The sequence below is a fragment of the Eutrema salsugineum genome, unplaced genomic scaffold (assembly GCF_000478725.1).
Source record: "Eutrema salsugineum unplaced genomic scaffold, Eutsalg1_0 scaffold_1, whole genome shotgun sequence".
NCBI classification, from domain to species: domain Eukaryota; kingdom Viridiplantae; phylum Streptophyta; class Magnoliopsida; order Brassicales; family Brassicaceae; genus Eutrema; species Eutrema salsugineum.
In genome coordinates, this window is record NW_006256909.1 from 3396488 (window position 1) to 3415377 (window position 18890).

General features: G+C 36.1%; 6 protein-coding genes and 3 non-coding genes across 9 annotated transcripts in view; 4 read left to right on the plus strand and 5 right to left on the minus strand.

Annotated features, from left to right (window-relative positions):
* The window catches only part of LOC18030263 (probable receptor-like protein kinase At1g80640), a 3333-nt gene extending 1396 nt beyond the window's left edge, over nucleotides 1-1937 (plus strand). Inside the window, exons 4-10 of the mRNA XM_006412465.2 lie at nucleotides 1-80; nucleotides 265-328; nucleotides 434-530; nucleotides 762-864; nucleotides 1186-1304; nucleotides 1398-1487; nucleotides 1601-1937. The exon at nucleotides 1-80 is cut by the window's left edge and continues 12 nt beyond it. Coding sequence (XP_006412528.2) covers nucleotides 1-80; nucleotides 265-328; nucleotides 434-530; nucleotides 762-864; nucleotides 1186-1304; nucleotides 1398-1487; nucleotides 1601-1738 — 691 coding nt within the window. The 3' untranslated portion in view covers nucleotides 1739-1937. The remainder of the gene's footprint in view (nucleotides 81-264; nucleotides 329-433; nucleotides 531-761; nucleotides 865-1185; nucleotides 1305-1397; nucleotides 1488-1600) is intronic.
* Nucleotides 1938-2011: 74 nt separating this feature from the next.
* On the plus strand, nucleotides 2012-5118 carry LOC18030264 (aspartate aminotransferase, chloroplastic). Its single transcript, XM_006412469.2, has 12 exons — nucleotides 2012-2195; nucleotides 2358-2439; nucleotides 2540-2590; nucleotides 2788-2982; nucleotides 3084-3122; nucleotides 3207-3296; nucleotides 3417-3525; nucleotides 3647-3756; nucleotides 3851-3994; nucleotides 4068-4234; nucleotides 4344-4608; nucleotides 4712-5118. The coding sequence occupies exons 2-12, from the start codon at nucleotides 2380-2382 to the stop codon at nucleotides 4841-4843; spliced, it is 1362 nt and encodes a 453-aa protein (XP_006412532.1). The 5' UTR covers nucleotides 2012-2195; nucleotides 2358-2379; the 3' UTR covers nucleotides 4844-5118.
* Nucleotides 5119-5327: 209 nt separating this feature from the next.
* Nucleotides 5328-6090, minus strand: LOC18030265 (60S ribosomal protein L39-1). The gene is made up of 3 exons (XM_006412470.2): nucleotides 5992-6090; nucleotides 5730-5833; nucleotides 5328-5550 (listed from the first exon to the last, which is right to left on the minus strand). Exons 1-3 carry the CDS (start codon nucleotides 5992-5994, stop codon nucleotides 5502-5504), a joined length of 156 nt encoding a protein of 51 aa, XP_006412533.1. The 5' UTR covers nucleotides 5995-6090; the 3' UTR covers nucleotides 5328-5501.
* Nucleotides 6091-7445: 1355 nt separating this feature from the next.
* LOC112082605 lies at nucleotides 7446-7529 on the minus strand. The gene has a single exon (XR_002897270.1). It is a non-coding gene; the product is annotated as a small nucleolar RNA R21 (small nucleolar RNA).
* A 103-nt stretch (nucleotides 7530-7632) lies between these two features.
* Nucleotides 7633-7717, minus strand: LOC112082606. Its single transcript, XR_002897271.1, has one exon. It is a non-coding gene; the product is annotated as a small nucleolar RNA R21 (small nucleolar RNA).
* A 103-nt stretch (nucleotides 7718-7820) lies between these two features.
* Nucleotides 7821-7902, minus strand: LOC112082607. The gene has a single exon (XR_002897272.1). It is a non-coding gene; the product is annotated as a small nucleolar RNA R21 (small nucleolar RNA).
* Nucleotides 7903-8354: 452 nt separating this feature from the next.
* LOC18030266 (deSI-like protein At4g17486) lies at nucleotides 8355-10213 on the minus strand. The gene is made up of 3 exons (XM_006412471.2): nucleotides 9873-10213; nucleotides 9057-9344; nucleotides 8355-8968 (listed from the first exon to the last, which is right to left on the minus strand). Exons 1-3 carry the CDS (start codon nucleotides 10009-10011, stop codon nucleotides 8568-8570), a joined length of 828 nt encoding a protein of 275 aa, XP_006412534.1. The 5' UTR covers nucleotides 10012-10213; the 3' UTR covers nucleotides 8355-8567.
* Nucleotides 10214-10326: 113 nt separating this feature from the next.
* Nucleotides 10327-11874, plus strand: LOC18030267 (uncharacterized protein At2g39795, mitochondrial). Its single transcript, XM_006412472.2, has 3 exons — nucleotides 10327-10651; nucleotides 11040-11368; nucleotides 11555-11874. The coding sequence occupies exons 1-3, from the start codon at nucleotides 10379-10381 to the stop codon at nucleotides 11712-11714; spliced, it is 762 nt and encodes a 253-aa protein (XP_006412535.1). The 5' UTR covers nucleotides 10327-10378; the 3' UTR covers nucleotides 11715-11874.
* A 3750-nt stretch (nucleotides 11875-15624) lies between these two features.
* LOC18030268 (two-component response regulator ARR10) lies at nucleotides 15625-18499 on the plus strand. Its single transcript, XM_006412473.2, is given in 7 exon segments — nucleotides 15625-15881; nucleotides 16424-16576; nucleotides 16682-17041; nucleotides 17134-17210; nucleotides 17316-18152; nucleotides 18228-18260; nucleotides 18262-18499. Coding segments are annotated over 7 exon segments (1647 nt in total). The 5' UTR covers nucleotides 15625-15763; the 3' UTR covers nucleotides 18331-18499.
* Nucleotides 18500-18890: the final 391 nt, after the last annotated feature.

Consider the following 18890-nt stretch of genomic DNA (forward strand, 5'->3'; position numbering starts at 1 on the left):
GGGATATGGAAGTGAAATCAGCTCAAAGTTTGTCGTCTACGAGATGATGGAAAACGGATCCTTGGATGCACAGTTACACGGTAAAAAAGAACATGTTCTTCTACCTTCTTATTATGATCTTGTTATAGTCCATGAGTTATATTAATTGCATTGTATAAAAGAGATGGTGAGATGAAAACAGATCATGTGACCACATGAAATAAATAAATTTTGTTCTATATGTAATGATAAAAAAATGATTGTTTGCATCATTTAATGGTTAAGGACCTTCTCGGGGATCGGCTTTAACATGGCACATGCGGATGAAGATTGCTCTTGATACAGCAAGGTACAATCAAGAGCCCTCATTTAACAATATCCCCTCTACCGGTTTTAGTCTATTGGTTAAGTAATCACGGTTTAAGTAAACCGTTTATTGTTTGTTTGGAAACAGAGGTGTAGAGTATCTCCACGAACGTTGTCGTCCTCCGGTTATCCACAGAGATATTAAATCGTCTAATATTCTCCTTGATTCTTCCTTCAACGCCAAGGTATTTAACTTAAATCATTGAAGATGATTTTTTGTTTGGAGTTTGTATCCACGACTAAACCAGAAACCAGGACCAAACCAAACCAAACTAGAGTTAACCAAACATGATTCATAGTCTTAAATCTTGGTTCTTGTTTCTTTGAATTCAAGAATCATTTGTCTGTGCTTCAGCAAACAATTCAAAACATATTTTTCTTTTATTGATTTCTGTCTCTAACGATACAACGTTCAGATTTCGGATTTCGGTCTTGCGGTAACGGTCGGGGTGCACGGCAAGAGCAACATTAAACTATCCGGGACACTTGGTTATGTTGCTCCAGAATATCTCCTAGATGGTAAAACATCAACATTTCCATCTATTTTTTGCTCGTTATCAATTATCATGAGTTTAGATTTGTGTAGCCCATAGTTATCATAATGTGTGTTTTATGTGACCCCATAAACATTAAATTTCTGTGTTTATTACGTCTGAAATTGTCATTGTAAATCAAATCATTTTGATGTTTTTATTTCAACTAATCACATGGGAATATCATTATTTGGCTAGCGATAGCGGTTGCTGGGTCGCCAAAACGGGGACTACCGGTTAAATTACGGCTATACCGACTTTGTTTCATTTAAAACATGTTTATATCTTTCGTAATATGGTGGCTCAGGAAAATTGACGGATAAAAGTGATGTGTACGCTTTCGGGGTGGTTCTACTTGAACTCTTGCTAGGAAGACGGCCGGTTGAGAAATTGAGTTCGGTTCAATGTCAATCTCTTGTCACTTGGGTAAGTCCGGTTTGGGTCAATGTTACTTATTGCCATTAAGTACACCAATAGAATGCAATATAGGTGATAGGTTCATGCGTGTAAACTTTGCAGGCAATGCCCCAACTTACGGATAGATCGAAGCTTCCCAAAATCGTGGATCCAGTTATCAAAGATACAATGGATCATAAGCATTTATACCAGGTTTGAATAATCTTTTCTGGTTAAACTTTAGCAAAAATGTCCGAAACTAAAACCAATTGAATGCTTATTATTTATTGTTGAATCGAGAATCAAACCGGAAACTATTTCCTCAGGTAGCAGCAGTGGCAGTGCTTTGTGTGCAGCCAGAACCGAGTTACAGACCGTTGATAACCGATGTTCTTCACTCACTTGTTCCACTGGTTCCGGTAGAGCTGGGAGGGACTCTCCGGTTAACACAGTCATCCTCCTAAAGCAAAATACAATGGTTCTTTCTCTTATATATAGGGATTGATCTGGTTACTTGAGAACTCTTGGGGTAAAAATGTGAGGACAGAAGTTTCCCATGGGTATTCACTTCTAATTACTGTATCTGTAAATTGCTCTTATATAATAAATTTCTGTTGTCACACATTTTCCACCAAGTAAATATATTCAATAATTATGGGTTAACTTAACAAATATCTCTTTGACAAAAGCTTTGAAGTGTTTATAGAAAGTCATCCAACCACTATCCAGAATCCACTGTGTGTACTTTCTAGGCCTATAGATTTTTTGAACACTATCTAATGACCATTTTATCCCTATCAAGACAAGCCTAGAACATCTTCTTCGTACATATCGTCGTCACTCTCTAGGTGAATTGATCCGTATTCTTTCTTTAATCTCGATCTGATCGTCTCGAAATCGCGCGATTCTTACCAAATTCAGGTAACAAATCAGCTCGGTCAAAATAAAAAAGGAATTTTTGTTTTCAAAATCTCCTTATCTGAACCCTTTAATTTTTGTGATTATCTTCTGTGGATCATCGTCATATATCTGTCGGAATTGGCTTATCCTCGTACTAGTTCACTGATTTTGAGATCTGTGCAGCTTTTTGTTCCGTAGCGATTCCATGGCTTCGTCAATGCTATCTCTCGGTTCTACTTCTTTGTTACCGCGCGAGGTTAACAAGGTACTTGTTTTCTGTTTCTCTGTTCGTATTACTAATTTCCTTTGGAGCAATGAATAAACCGCCGATCTTGATTTTTGTTTTTTCGATTGAACTTGAACAGGATAAGCTAAAACTTGGAACTTCCGGTTCGAACCCGTTCCTGAAAGCAAAGGTACTGTGTCTTCACTTTGTTATTGCTCGAACCTGAACCATATGAAACAATCTGACGACGTTTTAGAGCTGAACAAAACTCCTGTGGAGCTAGATAGTCTATCAGATAATCTTAAAGAGTCAGATAATGTTATTAGTGTAGCAAGTGTAGTTTGTAAATCTGTCTTAACGTATCTGAGAGATTGGGTTTGGTTTCAGTCATTTAGCCGGGTGACTATGACGGTTGCAGTCAAGCCTTCTCGTTTTGAGGGTATAACCATGGCTCCACCAGACCCTATTCTTGGAGTCAGCGAAGCATTCAAAGCAGACACTAACGAGCTTAAGCTCAATCTCGGTGTTGGGGCTTATCGAACTGAGGAACTCCAGCCTTATGTGCTTAATGTTGTTAAAAAGGTTGGATTTTGTTAGCTCATGTTCATCTTCATTCATGTTTTTTTATTAGTTTTGTCAGATTGCTTCATGTGAATGAATCTCCTGACTATTTTTCTTTACAGGCGGAGAATTTGATGTTGGAGAGAGGAGATAACAAAGAGGTAGATTACTTTACCTGAAAATGTTTATACGAGCAATTAGATCATATATGCTTGAATTTTACTCCACTTGGATGAAAACTGCAGTATCTCCCAATTGAGGGGTTGGCAGCATTCAACAAGGCCACCGCTGAACTGCTGTTTGGAGCTGGTCATCCTGTTATTAAAGAACAAAAAGTATGTATGCATCTTGTGTTTATGTTTTCTCTTGATGTTACTGTTTCTGAGCTATGACTTAAGTAATCTCACTTTTCTCTTTTCTAGCTAATTCATTTCCTTTGGCTCTAAACTCACCAGGTAGCAACGATTCAGGGTCTTTCCGGAACAGGTTCACTGCGATTAGCAGCGGCTCTTATTGAGCGATATTTTCCCGGAGCAAAAGTTCTGATATCAGCACCAACATGGGGTGCATTGCCTTGACCATATACATATATATATATATATATATATATATATATATATTTGTGTATTTCTCTTTCATATGCAACAGCTTTTATCTACTGACACTAAAACTACTACTACTTCAGGTAATCACAAGAATATCTTCAACGATGCCAAAGTTCCGTGGTCTGAATACCGGTACTATGATCCAAAAACAATTGGTTTGGATTTTGAGGGGATGATAGCAGATATAAAGGTTCGTTTGTTCTTGATCAACATTGCTTTCCTAGTTACTCAATCTTTGAATTTTATACGATCCAAAAACAATCTCTGCTTTGTAAATTGTACAGGAAGCTCCAGAAGGATCTTTCATTTTGCTTCACGGATGTGCTCACAACCCAACTGGAATTGACCCAACACCAGAACAGTGGGTAAAAATTGCTGATGTCATTCAGGAAAAGAACCATATCCCATTTTTCGATGTTGCATACCAGGTACTTTCACATTCTTACTATTCCGAGTTTCTGAAAGCGGATACGTATCAACTTATATGCACCTGTTTTCCAGGGCTTTGCTAGTGGAAGCCTTGATGAAGATGCAGCATCTGTGAGATTATTTGCCGACCGGGGAATGGAGTTTTTCGTTGCTCAGTCATATAGTAAAAATTTGGGTCTTTATGCAGAAAGAATTGGTGCAATCAATGTCGTGTGCTCATCAGCCGATGCTGCTACAAGGTAAAAACTCACTCCGGTTTTCTTGTCTATTGATTGCCTTTTAGCGTCAAGAACCATATCTAGCTACAGGGATTACAGAAACTTTACAAGTAACAATGCTTTCTTTCAGGGTCAAGAGCCAGTTGAAAAGGATTGCTCGGCCTATGTACTCGAACCCACCAGTTCATGGAGCCAGGATCGTGGCCAACGTCGTGGGCGATGCAGCTATGTTTGGTGAATGGAAAGCAGAGATGGAAATGATGGCGGGAAGAATAAAGACGGTGAGACAGAAGTTGTACGATAGCCTTGTTTCAAAAGACAAGAGCGGCAAGGACTGGTCCTTCATTCTGAAGCAAATTGGCATGTTCTCTTTCACCGGCCTCAACAAAGCTCAGGTATGCTCAAAGTGTGATTACTACTCAGATTCATTCATATCTTTGGCTTTGTTTAGACTTCGGGGTCTTGAAGTTTGTATCTTTTCTTTTTGGTAACGAGCAGAGCGATAACATGACGAACAAGTGGCATGTGTACATGACTAAAGACGGGAGGATATCGTTGGCCGGATTGTCTCTGGCGAAATGCGAGTACCTTGCTGATGCAATCATCGACTCTTACCATAACGTAAGCTGAGTTCTCCATCCCAGTAGGATGACAATAAGAAACAAACTTTGATTTTTGCTTCGTCTTGATATTGATTGTAACCAGATGGCTAAAAAATTAATAAGCTAGCTCACACCATTGCTAGACATTTTGTCGAGGAACCTTTTGATTTGTTTGTGTTTCACAGGCATTGTTGTATTGGGAGACTCCCATCGAGTTATAGAAGAACTTTACTTATTACTTAGCTTCTTGACCTAAGTATAACGTTGTATTTTTATAATTTCATAGTATCCGGCTCAACTCAATTTGTGTTTGGTAATGCTATCTTTCTGATATTGTCTACATCGCCTGATATGTAAAGAAACCGAGACAAAGGTGTTACGAGCTAACTATTACATAATCAGAACCAATCAAAAATCAGACTGATATAAGATATTCGAAAGCTTCTGCCACAGATTAGTGAAAGGAAACGGATATTTTTCTTTAATTCAGAAGTCTAAAACCATAACAAAGAGACAAGATACTTAAATCACAGAGGATATCAATGATAAGATAGAATTTTTGGTAACATCAATCATAAGAGATTAAAGTCTTACAGAGAAGTGAAAATTTCATAACTTAATTCCAGAAAAGTTGGGGAAAAGCTAAACCCAACAGAAAAGAACAATCTTTTAGAAAAAGCTTGCACTTAGAATCCGAGCTTGGTTCTACGCCAGTGCCTGCGCTTGGCATTGTACCTGAAAAACAAACAAGAATCCATTAGAACACAAACATTTCTAGTTTCATTACTCACTCACAAAAAACATTTCTGGTTTCAGAAATCACTCACTGTCTCTGCTCTAAATTGACCCACGATAAGAACTACACATTTCTAACTAAGAGATCGGGAAGCAAAAAAAAACAGAAATTGTCGAACCTGATTGTGTTGTCGGTACGAAGACGAATCCAGTGAGGAATAGGCCTGTTTTGCCTCATCTTCTTGCCCAGCTTCTTCTTGATCATAAACGACTTGTGCGACGGCTGTTAACATTTCATTTTATTCGCAGAGCAACAGAAATCAAAATCAGTAATTTCATTCGATTTTCTAACCAAACATCAAACTCTAAATTCAATCCTAACAGGAGATACCAACGATTGATTGACATAAGGATGGAGAATCACGAAAGAGGGAGGCTTACCATCTTGAAGTCGTGCGATTTGCAGCTGTGGAGCGAAGCTAAACGAGGAGAAGTGGCGACTAACCTCTTTAACTTATAACACGAAACCCTAGCCAAGTATAGGCTGGGCTTTTTATATGACTGATATCTTTTAAGGCTTCGAATATTTTGTTTCGGCCTGAGGCCCACTAAGCTCAATTTTTTATGGTTGTTCTTAACTCATTTACAAAAAAAGGGCCATTTCATCATTTGTAATGAAAAAATCTAGCATCTCTCTTTTCTATATGTCCACCTTATTCTTTTCAATTACACATAAAAAAAAAATCTATATTGTCATTATCGCTTCTTGTTCTAATCTACCCACCAAAAAATCCATCAATGTGAGGGTTATTTTCTTCATTGTTCTTTCTATGATTTAGTTCTGATGATATTACAACAGATTTTGATATCTACTATCAATACACTCTTCTCCTATGTCAACTCAATATTTTTAAAAGGTTTTCTAAATTACGATTTTCTAATCTGGTTAAACAAAATGTAAGATGTCGATACACAAAGAACAAGAAGCGCCTAGCAACAAACTTTTATCATGAATTTGGAAAAATATAGTTTGGTATGTTGTTTGAGGGGTACTTGAGTTACAAGTTTGTCAAGATAAAACCCCTACATTATACATTGGCTTCAAAAACATTATTAACTAGTAAATGTCTATTCTATAACGTCAACGCAAAATTTCAAAACAACTTTTCAACTTATAACTTTCAGAAAATTTAAAATTCCTTGGCAAGTTTCAACCCTTTGACGAATATACAGTATGCGTGAAAATAAACCGTTTTGGTACATAACTACAAGGTTCATTTATTAAAAGGAGATCGTCTATCTAAATTACAACAATCCAATCACACTATCACAGAAGATCTGGAAATAAATTTGAAAGGGAAACATTCTTGGACGAGCAATTACAATATCAGCTTGATTCTGCAGAGCGTAGGATCACACATTTGCAAGTGTTTTGCAAATGAAATTTTTTTCCTTCGACTGAGAAATGTGATCACATTCGACACCGAATCATATATCTGCGGGGCACAACTGAATCTGTGCATTCAATTTTATCAATCTCTTTTCTCATTCGTTCAAGCACTCCAAAGAAACTATCTAGAGCATAGCATTGGAGAATCTTGATTGTACACAAGAAATGAATAAAAACAAATGGAACAATATTTGGAATTAGAAAACAGAAGCTAAAGATTTAATGAAAGAAGCACCCAAATAATTTGCGTTTGAACATTCTAGGAAACGAAAATGAAAAAGCTTGATAGAAGAAAATAAACCACCTCAAAATCTGAAGATTTTCGTCAAGCAGTTATCGGTCACCTACTTCTCTCGGGTTTTATCAGTGATGCAACAAAAAATGCGTCTCAATTAAATGACAAAAGATGAAATATTGAAAAAAAACCGATGAAAAATAATAGCTGAATCCCTCAGTATTGATTATTCGTCAAGATATAATCAGTCACTACTTTTAACATTTTTTTTCATTATTCATCATCATTGGGATGCAACTAAAGGCAACACAAATGCATATTGTATCCTTCAATCAAACAAATCAAAACTCACCAAATTATTCATAATCATATAAGAACAAAGAAAGAAGCAGTTGAAAATCCCTCAGTATTGATTATTCGTCAAGATATAATCAGTCACTACTTTTAACATTTTTTTTTCATTATTCATCATCATTGGGATGCAACTAAAGGCAACACAAATTCATATTGTATCCTTCAATCAAACAAACCAAAACCCACCAAATTATTCATAATCATATAAGAACAAAGAAAGAAGCAGTTAAAAATCCCTCAGAGCTGAAAGTTTCATCAATAAGATCAGACTACTTTTAACATTTTTTACTCATAAAAAGTCATCGTAGGGATTTTCGTAACGCTCCAAAAGGAAAAAGAAAAACACTTTCAAAACTAAATTTGAGAAAGAAGCATCAACATGAATCGTATCATCACCAATTAAACAACTAAATCAAGTGAGTCAGATCTATGAGAGTGATGCTGCCAATTAGACAGAATACGAGTGGGAAGTAGAATATCATCGAAATGAGGAAATCAAAAGTTCCATTCTGATTCTACAAATAAAAATACCATAACGAGAATGAGCAAAAATATACAGTGGTGAAGAGAAACTGGGAATTAGGGTTTTAAGGTAGATGCGGAAAAGTGTACTCTGTTAAGTATTTATAGTGGGTGATCATGTGATTTTCAAACTATAAAGCCTAGGGCTAAGGCCCATTAAAATTTGGGTCAAGTAATTTGGATGACATTAAACAAGTAACTAGTCCAATTTTCGAAAATCACATCAATAAATATACAAAAAGAAATGTAGAATTCACACTTCATGATTCACCTATAAGCACATTATACAAAGTAAACCCAAAAGGACTTCATGATTCACCTATAAGCACATTATACAAAGTAAACCCAAAAGGACTAAAAACAGAGGATAAATTGTAACTTGTAATAAAGCACAAGGCAAAAACACCCTCACAATCATATACAACTATAATTAGCTGTTCAAATATTCAAATAGAATCATGTCTGAACGCTTATGGTTGGAGTTTTATGAACTTGAGTTCCAGATGGAACAGGAGGAACTTGATGTCTTTGTTTTGTCAGAGAACAAAAAGAAGAAGAAGAAGAATGAAGAGGATCACCCGTTCGTTGTTTTGTCAGAGAACAAAAAGAAGAAGAAGAAGAAGAAGGAGGAGGATCACCCGTTGATCTTGATCTGATATGTGAAGGAATATTATCATCTAATCTTGAGTTAGAAGAATACGAAGATGAAGCTAAAGGACCTGACCGGCTTCTCGCCTTCTTCTTCTTCTTTTTCTTCCTCTTCTTATCTTCTCCTTCCAAGAGCTTCCCGTCTTTTCCTACCCGCTTCACTTTAGTCTCGTTCAAGCTAGCCGGTAAAACACAGTTGCAGAGGAAACCTTACAGTTGATAAAAAAAAAAAGTATTCACTTCTTTAATCCCCTGAAACATTCTGATTCATTTCAATGATGAGGAAGTTTCGGTTACCTAAGCGAGCAAGCCGATTGACCCAACTAGGGATTGCGTTCTGAGTTAGTTTTAAACAAACATGGTTGCAAAAGTGGTTGCAGTTCCTTGTGATGAGGTGGTATTTGTTTCCCTGATACTCTTCTGATAGTTTCTCCATAAAGCTTCGAACTTCTTTCGCCCTCATCTCTGTTTCGCCCACCAGAATCGATTTCCTGAAGGTGAAACCAGGACACTTCTTTGGCTCCACTTCGAAAATTCCACTGCTTGGTTGCTCGTGTGCCCCGTATCCATATTCAACCCCATGAACTACAAACAACATATAACCAAGAAAGAACAAATGAGTTCTTGATCCGTTGATCAATGAAAGCAACAGAAACATTCAAAATCCGATTTTTTTAACAACAACTTATTGCGCAATTGATTCAACCAAGAAAACAACAACAAAAACTTCAGATTACGTTCTTATCATCAAAAATCCAGATTGAGATATCACATTTATCCTCACACTTTTCAAGTCAATTCCAGGAGGATCAAAAGTCAATTCTACAGCAAAAAAAATATCTTGTTCATCTCCCTAAGTAAAGTTGATCACTTCTAATTTCTGATCCAAAATGATCCGATCCTTCAACACTTTCTTAGAAACCAAGCGGCAATACAGAAACGGGAATGATAATATTTCTTAGCTATATTCCCCCAATTCAGTGAGAAAATCGAACCAGACTGTCAAAGGATTTCCGTTTCTATTGATCGGAAGTCAAGAACAATCAAACCCAGAATTTGGAATTGGAGAAAAACACACACAAAGATCATTAAAAAAAAAACCAAATTATTTACCTTCAAGACCAGAGTGATAGATCCCGATTCCGAGCCAATAGCCGTAAACATTCATTGGTGTTAAATCGTAAACATTGAGACGAACAGGGACCGAACCAGCTTTCTTCTTCCGCCTCACCGAGACGTTTCTGCAAAACATCTCTTAGTTTTTACGACTCAATTCATCGCGACAAAAAAATCGAGAGCTTTGAGAAACGGAGAATCGGGTTATTGACGTAAAATTATTAGGATCTCGATCCGGTGATTGCAAAGACTCGAATTAAGGTTCGTCTTCGTCAATTTCTTTCCCCTCTCCTGGGAAAGTCGACGCCAAAACAGTATTAACTGATTATTTGTTTTATGAATATAAATGCATTAAAAACGAAAATATTAGTATGGTAAATAGCATTATCCTACCAATTAGCTCTGCTATTTCGATTCGGTTTATTTTGGTTCAGCTCAATTCAAATTCCTACCATCCCAATTAGCTCTACCTTTTGTTTCGAAGAGCCCTAACATCAGCGAACATGAAAACCTCCATGGCTCTTCTGCTCCGTACTCTTCAGAAAACTCGCATTTCCCCATGTCATTCTCCATTTCTTTCCTCAAGATCACTATTTTGTTGGGCTCGATGTAAATCTCCGTTACAATCACAAGACATCACCACCTCAACTTCACTTCTCCCTTCGCGGCGATCCTACGCCGCGATCGCGACGGCGAATTCTCCCTTCCGGTCCAACATCCTTCGAATCATAAGAAATGAGATCGAATATCAATCGGACTATGCTCCTCCGCATCAGGTATTATCCGATTTTTCGTCAAAATCATTATCCAGACTACAGAGCTGGAAAATCGGTTTTTATATACTAATCTTACATTTCGGATCTGATTAGTTCTTATCTGGGAAATGAATTGAAGTGTTAGAGAGTTACTTTCCGTTAATCCCCCTTGTGTTAGGTTTTGTAATGCGTACTTAGTTTCGACAATTCTGTTGTTCTAGTGAAGTAGATTGATGAGGGAGACATTAACAAAGACAAGAATCACTGTATCTGAATCAATTTATTCTGATTTTTGCATCAAGAAATTAGAGTTTTTTTTTTTAATCAAATTAGATTTTTGCAAATGGGAAGAGCAGAGATGCTGGTTCATTTCGTTATGATGATGAATTTTTCACTTTAAATGATGCAGCCAGCGACTGAATTCAAATCGTTTGCTGTTGAGGATTGTCCCCGTGAACAATGCATTGTGATGAAAGGGAAGTTTGGAGAAGACGAGACAATCAAAATGGAAGCAACTATGTTTGATGGGTTTATGACTCTTCCAAGAACCGGTTTAGATGCTTCAGGGCGCGATCTCCGTCTCCACATTAGCTTGCTTGTCGACATTTCCAAAGCTGATGGAAGTGAAGACATCGAGTTCCTCTGCTCCGTCTGGCCTAACCGGATTGAAATTCAGAAGCTTTACATGCTTAGACGCAACAAAATCACTCGTCAGCCTTACATGGGACCCAAATTCGGGTACAAAACTTGTGTCTGCTTTCTTGAATCACTTTAACTGTAGAGTGAAGCATTTAAGTATCTTATACATGAAATTAGATTTGTTTTTCTTAATTTTGTTGATACACCAAGTAAGATCCCGCGTAGAGGAAATTGCTAGTTAAAAATGCAACTACTGAAACGTGTGTGACCTTTGTTTCGTTGCAGGAGTTTGAAGTATGAATTTCAGACAGCGATTAAGGAGTTTTTGCGAGTAAGAGGAGTCGACGGGGACCTTTGTTTCTTCTTGCATGAATATATGATGAATAAGGATAGGATTGAGCTTATACAATGGTTGAGAAAGCTGGATTCATTCATCGCTAAGTAAACATGAATATTTTTGTTGTCTTATCTTTTTGATTATATTGTTATCAGTATAAGTAGAAACATTGGGTTTAGCTACTTTTGTCTTTAGGTGCATAATGCTTACTGTATTAATTGGTGCGGCAGTTTTGACTGCTTGTCTGAAATAAAAACGTAGAATTGGGCCTTAGATGAATAACTTGGGCCAATTTTCCAGCAGGATAAATTTCTGAAATGTTTCTGTATATTACTCCACTACGCGCTGTCCAGTTTCTTTTGCGGAAATGATAAGCTTAAAAATGCAGAAAAATATAATGTACATTGTAATTTTGTTTTGTTTGGAAGTTTTTGTAATATACAAATTAAAAAATGGTCAGAAGAATAAGTTGGAAGCTAGTTCACTGAATTCGTTCAGTGACGATATTATTTATTAGGAAGCTAATCCAATTAAACAAAACATGAGTTTTCTTGTTTTTCACCACAGAATCCCATTTTTAATGATTTTGTTCGATATATGCTTCGTAAGTTTTAAGTAATTGCGCTTCCATCCAAAACCTTCTACGTGGCTAGCTGAGAGTCTGAGACAATTAGGCTGTGTAACTGTAACTAAGTATATATTAGTTCAAAAATATATAAGTAGAGTATGTTAGTCCATATTTTTAAATTTAATTCTAATTTAACATTCATACGTTTCTAATATTTCATTACAAAATATACACTGAAAAGTGAAAACCTATAGAGTAATGAGAAATGTAAGTGATCATGGCAACGTTATCAGGCAACAGGCATACACACAAAATTTGGAAGATGAAGTGGAAAGACTTTGGACTAGGATTTGCAGCCAGTTTCCACTACCGTTAGTATAGAGTTGAAGCTAAGTATGTGTATCAGTAATCAGTCAGAATTTATTCATGCTTTTATCAACACGACGATCTAATAGTCAACGACAAATGCATTTCGAGCAATGAACGAACAAAAGGTTCATGATGAAATATATATGGCTTTTCTAAAATGGACGTGGATGATATAAATAAGTGAGAGTAATAGAGTAGGAAATGATTAGGAAGCAACCGAACAAGAAGCATTTTAATGACGGTTGAGGTTAGCCCTTGTGGGAGACAAGATTACCTCAACTTAGGTTCATTTTGATTTTCTCCTCCATTTATTATTAGTTATTCTCTTTCTTGTATTATTAAACTTTATCAGCATCTTCCTCTTCACATTTTTTTTTCTTAAACATAACACCAAAGTGTTGCTGTTATGCATCTTCTTTCTAATATTTAAATGTGAATATATTTGTTTATAATATATGAGACTATATTAGCCAATGACAGTAGCTAATGACAAGTGACTTCCAATAAGTATAAGAAGTAGAATCTTCACAGATTTGGTGCATAACATGTATCTTCTAGAAAACCCATTCTTTAATTTCTCTAATGTCATATGCAACTGAAATTTTTAAAAACTGGGTGACTAATGATAGTAATTCGTATCAGAAAGTTGTCTTTTATTTTCCAATGCATTGCACCGAACATATGTTGATGTTCTTTTTAGAAAGTAAAATCTTGATATATCTGTTTTCTTTTATTATTGGTTTATCAAGACTTTCTCATTCGACAGATAGAGTTGCAATTTTTCTGAATTTTAACAGAAACAATAAAAAGTTTTAATATTAATCTTTTAATTTGATATATATATTATTAGTTTTAGTTTTAATATACTTGCGAATACATGTAGAAGAAAAAAATGATAGCGTAGTTTCAGTTTTCATTATCAGTTTCACATTTATTTAAATTGTTGTTTAAGTTAGGTAATACTATCATTTCCTAAAACTCAATTTTCTTTGTCTGTAGATGATGTGATTGTGTTTTCTTACAATGTTTCCACTTTTCAGTAGCATCGAGAGAATTACTGTAAAATACACACAAACATTATAGTTTTAAAAATTCACAACTTCATAAAAATTTGACTTTACAAAGGGTTCTTAAAAATTTAGGTCCGTTTCCTATAGAAAATTTTCGTAAACGTAGAAATTATTTGATTTGTGGTACTATAGAAATATTAAGATTGCTGATTCAAACTTTTGATAACAGCATTTAATATAAAAAAGAGATTGCCCTAGATTATTACACATCTACAAACCGATACATAATGAGAGGAAATGAGAGGCACAAAAATGAACACGCAAGGTTGTCAATCCAAGAAAGAAAGCATACAATATGATTGTTTTAATAAATTCAAATTCAATACATAAAGTGTATCAAAATCATTGGGATCTTATTTTGCATCCACCAAGCTTGTAGGCTGAGGATGTGGATGGGACTCAACTTCAAGAAATTCTTGTAATTATTTTAAGATTTTCATCTTTATTTTCCTTGCTGCCCAACTTCTATTTTTTGTCTATTGAAAATAATTTACTTGAATTTAAAAATCACGATTCAAGAAATTTAGATAGCAATAGCAACAAGAAGAGTAGCTGAATGCACTATCTGATCAGTAAATGATACTCCATATTTTTTCTAAATATATAAACAAAACTTGCGACCGCAAATTATTTTGTTGACTTCAAAATTTAATTAGGGCATACGATACACTGGTCGGCGATGGATAAATATCGTGCTTAATGCTTTAATGTTGACATCAAATCATTGCACGGAACCTGCTAAATTGTAAACATGCTGAACCATATAACATCTTTCTCTTCATAAAAGTTTTTGTTTCTATAATTTCATACTATGTTAAGAGTGTAATATAATCCACGTGTGTCTAATATCGGCATTAAACATTATTAGTTGTTTATTAAGGGATACTTATCTTCCTAAATCTTTCTGAAACTGTACGAAAGAGGAAAAAGCCATGAAGCACGCTCACGCGTGTCTCGCACTTCCCAACTTTCACCATGCTCTTTCCCTAAAGCCTGTCCTTATCTCAGCTCGTTTACTTTTTATTAAAAAAAAATTTACTACCTTAATTTGCATTAATTACTATGGTAAATCCGTTTTGCCATACACTCGTTTTTTTTTCCATTAAAATCGAAAGACATAGATATAGGAATGTAGTAAATTCTGTTTCAAATTATGGTAATAACTAAAATTCAATTTTCTGCCTGGAATGCTTTGCACAATATCTAAAACATATCTCTTAACTTAATTAGATGATATACAGAATCATCTACATAAATAATTTCCCATTTGTGTACTTCTTTCCTTCTTAATTAACATCATTATCCAAAAAATAATCCAATAATAAATAGTCGTAAGAAAAATTCAAAAAAAAAAAATCTGTAATTTTAGACCAAGGGGCATGTAGACGTTGTGAATGGTGTAAATAACGAAACCTGAATATTCCGGTTTATGATACTGGTTTGAGACACACCGGTTTTACCAGTCCACCTAGACTTTCTAAGCAAAAAAACGAAAGTGAGATATTCTACCAAAATAGTTAAAAATCTGAATGGACAATTATATTCTTAAATGCTAATCAAGGATTTTTCCTATGAACCGAACCGACTCTTGAAATCGAACCGGACAAGGTCATAATATTGATTTTGGATTCTCAGCCGAAATAAATATTCCCCAGACAGTCAAAAGAAGCCAAAACCAATGATAAAGCTCCGCTCCATGAGGCGCGTGATTCTCACGCTCAAATGATCGATCGGTCTACTGAATTTTCTAACAGATTCTCGTCCGAAAATGTTTTTTGTTTTCTAATGGCAATACATTTTTCTTTATTTTGGGGCCACTCTCGAAAACTAGGAAAGCTTTAAAAAAATCATAAAAGAAAATTCCAAAAATGAGTTAATTGGCTAAGTTTTTATGATCATCAGAGAGTTTTCAGTAACCATATATAGCTTAGATTCTCTTTTGCCAGAAGGGAAAACAAAAAAAATTACACACTTTCTTAATACTATTGTCTCTTTCTCTCTCTCTAAATCAAATCTCTTTCTTAGTCCATCCATACATTGAATCTTTATATAATCCACTACTACAAGTAATTCTATTTGTCTCCAACGTTGTTTTTCTACTTGAATTCATAAACTTTTGTCTCTGAGGTTCGTCGAAAAATCTCTTAACGATGACTGTGGAACAAGATTTAGACCAGTTTCCAGTGGGGATGAGAGTTCTTGCCGTTGACGATGACCAAACTTGTCTCCGTATTCTCGAGACTTTGCTTCATCGCTGCCAATATCACGGTTCCTTCTCTCTCTCTCTCTCTCTCTCTCTCTCTCTCTCTCTCTCTCTCTCTCTCTCTTAAAAGATTTTGATTTAAGTTTGGATTTGGTTATCTACTTATGCTACAAAATTTAGCCTCGGATTTGTTTTTTTTTTGTCAAACCATATAAATCGATTCCTCTGTAGATTTATATGTTTTTAGAGATGGGTGTGAGGAATCGAATTAAGATTTAGTTAGATTCACCATATGAAGTTCTACCAATTATCTGGATTTGCTACTACACAAATCACAAGTTTCAGATTTTATTGCTCCAATTGTGTTACAAATCTCACTGGTGGAACAGTTTACTTATTTTTGAGTTCGTTGAAATCGAAAGAGTTTTATGCTCTGTAAAAACTGAGACTTTGGGGAAATATTACAGATTTGATTGCTCGGCATGTGTCACAAAGCTCATTGGTTCTGACTTAACTTTCAACTTTTATTTTTTGATAGTTTTGTTGAATTTAAAAAGAGTCTATTGCTCTGTAAAAACTGAGACTTTGGGGGTAATTATATGTGCAGTAACAACAACGGACCAGGCACAGACGGCACTGAAGTTGTTGAGGGAGAACAAGAACAAGTTTGATCTCGTTATTAGCGATGTCGACATGCCAGACATGGATGGTTTCAAGCTGCTTGAGCTCGTTGGTCTTGAAATGGACTTACCTGTCATAAGTATGAGAAATCCCCCTGCCTTGTTTTAGTTCCTCTCTTTGCTTTCTTTTTCATGTTTCCTAGAGAGAAAGTTTTGACCTTTGACATGATGATTGATGCTTGCAGTGTTATCTGCTCATAGCGATCCAAAGTATGTGATGAAAGGAGTCAAGCACGGTGCCTGCGACTATCTGCTCAAACCGGTTCGAATTGAGGAGCTCAAGAACATATGGCAACACGTGGTGAGAAAAGGCAAGTTTAAGAAGATGAAGAGCAGCTTGAGTAATGGTGAATCTGAGGGAAACTCTGATCAGAACGGCGTAAAAGCAAACAGAAAACGTAAAGATCAGTTTGAAGAGGAAGAAGAAGATGAAGAAAGAGGGATTGAAAACGATGATCCAACGGCTCAAAAGAAGCCTCGTGTTCTTTGGACGCGCGAGCTGCACAATAAGTTCCTAGCTGCTGTTGATCATTTGGGCGTTGAGAGTAATGTTTCTTGATCTCTCTACCTCTAGTTTTATAATAATTTAGCTTCTCTGCATAATCGTTTTCTTGACTTGAGTTATAAAATGATGCAGAAGCTGTACCAAAGAAGATTCTTGATCTGATGAATGTTGAAAAGCTCACAAGAGAGAATGTCGCGAGCCACCTTCAGGTGAGAGAGCAAGAGAGAGAGAGAGACAAGAGTATGATTCATCTGATTTGATCCATTGGTTAGTATGAATCCCATTAACACAAATGTAATGTCTTTTGGTTGCAGAAATTCCGCTCCGCCTTGAAGAAAATAACTAATGAAACCAATCAACAAGCTAACATGGCGGCCATGGACTCACATTTCATGCAAATGAGTTCTCTCAAAGGACTTGGCGGCTTCCACCACCACCGTCCAATACCTCTTGGATCCGGTCAGTTCCATGGTGGAGCTGCAACCATGAGACAGTACCCTTCAAATAGGACTCTTGGTCGCCTAAACTCCCTTGCAGGAATGTTCCCACATGTCTCATCATCGCTTCCTCGCAACCACAATGATGGAGGAGGATACATACTTCAGGGATTGCCAATCCCGCCACTACAAGGGCTTCATATTGAGAACAACAAGACTTTCCCGAGCTTTACTTCACAACAAAGCTCTCCAGTGGTTCTTGAGGGTCACCTGCAGTCATCATCTCCATCCTCAATCCCAGGGTTTTCTCCTCACTTGGAGATGAACAAGCGTCTTGAAGATTGGTCAAACGCTGTATTGTCATCAACCAACATTCCACAGAGTGGTGCTCATTCAAAACCAGACGCCTTGGAATGGAACCAGTTCTGCGACTCAGCCAGTCCGCTAATGAACACAAACGTGGATACAAATCCGACATCTTTCTGCAGGAACACGGATTTCGGACAGTCAAACTCTGCACAAACAGAGATTTTTAATCCATTACAGATAAAGCAGCAGTATGCAAACAACTTAGGACCAATGACAGATGCTCAACAGTTGACAAGTAACAATACAAAGGAAGGTTTAGTCATGGGACAACAGAAGGTAGAGAGCGGTTTCATGGCTTCAGATGCTGGTTCCTTGGATGATATCGTCAACTCCATGATGACACAGGTATATATATAAAGCATTTAAGTAGCCTATTTTTCACTTGAAGATCTCTAACATTTGTTTATTTCAATGTAACAGGAACAGAGCCAAGCTGATTTCGGGGAAGGAGATTTGGGGTTTGGATGGTTTAACTCCCACAGAACATGCATATGAGAACCCCACCTTTTCTTTGCCAACATGAGAAAGTGTTTTTATCCAGACACAATCAATTATTATTATCTTTGGTTCTGTCTTTTTTTTTTTTTTTTTTTTGTGTAAGGAGACTCTAAGCTCTTGATTACAAGTTTCCTCACTGATTTTAACAGCTTAGGAAGATCCAGAAGAAGAATAATCTAATAAATAAATTCAAAATGCCCTCTTTGCTATTATAAAATCTTCGTAATCTGTGTTAGCAAACTATGAAAAGTCGGAAGTATTTGGCGGTTATGGTCTTAAAGAGTGGTATTATCCATCATGAAGTAGAACCAAACTCATGCGTTGAAACTTGACTTTGAAAGTACGTACAAAGAGAAGAAATAATAAATACGTGTTTTAGTGTTTACATCAGGAAGAGGACATGTAGAAGTTGTAGTTATTCTCCAATGTAGCAAACAATAGTAAATTGTGTAAAATGCTCTGTTTTATATAGTGCCCTCTGCCTATTAGTTAACAACATTTTTTTTTATGAGAAAAAAAAACATGTCAGCCATCATGGTTCAATAACGAATATGAAAATTATATATAGCGGTAGCCAAAACAAAA

Bases quoted from the DNA above. Each gene is read 5' to 3' on its own strand.
- LOC18030264 (XM_006412469.2), top strand. From the start codon at position 2,380: ATGGCTTCGTCAATGCTATCTCTCGGTTCTACTTCTTTGTTACCGCGC. The intron at 3,297-3,416 runs GTATGTATGCAT...TAAACTCACCAG, and splicing joins CTGTTATTAAAGAACAAAAA to GTAGCAACGATTCAGGGTCT. The intron at 4,235-4,343 runs GTAAAAACTCAC...GCTTTCTTTCAG, and splicing joins TCAGCCGATGCTGCTACAAG to GGTCAAGAGCCAGTTGAAAA.
- LOC18030265 (XM_006412470.2), bottom strand. The intron at 5,551-5,729 runs GTTCGACAATTT...TTTGTTTTTCAG, and splicing joins CGTACCGACAACACAATCAG to GTACAATGCCAAGCGCAGGC.
- LOC18030266 (XM_006412471.2), bottom strand. From the start codon at position 10,011: ATGTTTTGCAGAAACGTCTCGGTGAGGCGGAAGAAGAAAGCTGGTTCG. The intron at 9,345-9,872 runs GTAAATAATTTG...TGTTGTTTGTAG, and splicing joins CTATCACTCTGGTCTTGAAG to TTCATGGGGTTGAATATGGA. The intron at 8,969-9,056 runs GTAACCGAAACT...ATCAACTGTAAG, and splicing joins CAATCGGCTTGCTCGCTTAG to GTTTCCTCTGCAACTGTGTT.
- LOC18030267 (XM_006412472.2), top strand. From the start codon at position 10,379: ATGAAAACCTCCATGGCTCTTCTGCTCCGTACTCTTCAGAAAACTCGC. The intron at 10,652-11,039 runs GTATTATCCGAT...TAAATGATGCAG, and splicing joins ACTATGCTCCTCCGCATCAG to CCAGCGACTGAATTCAAATC. The intron at 11,369-11,554 runs GTACAAAACTTG...GTTTCGTTGCAG, and splicing joins TACATGGGACCCAAATTCGG to GAGTTTGAAGTATGAATTTC.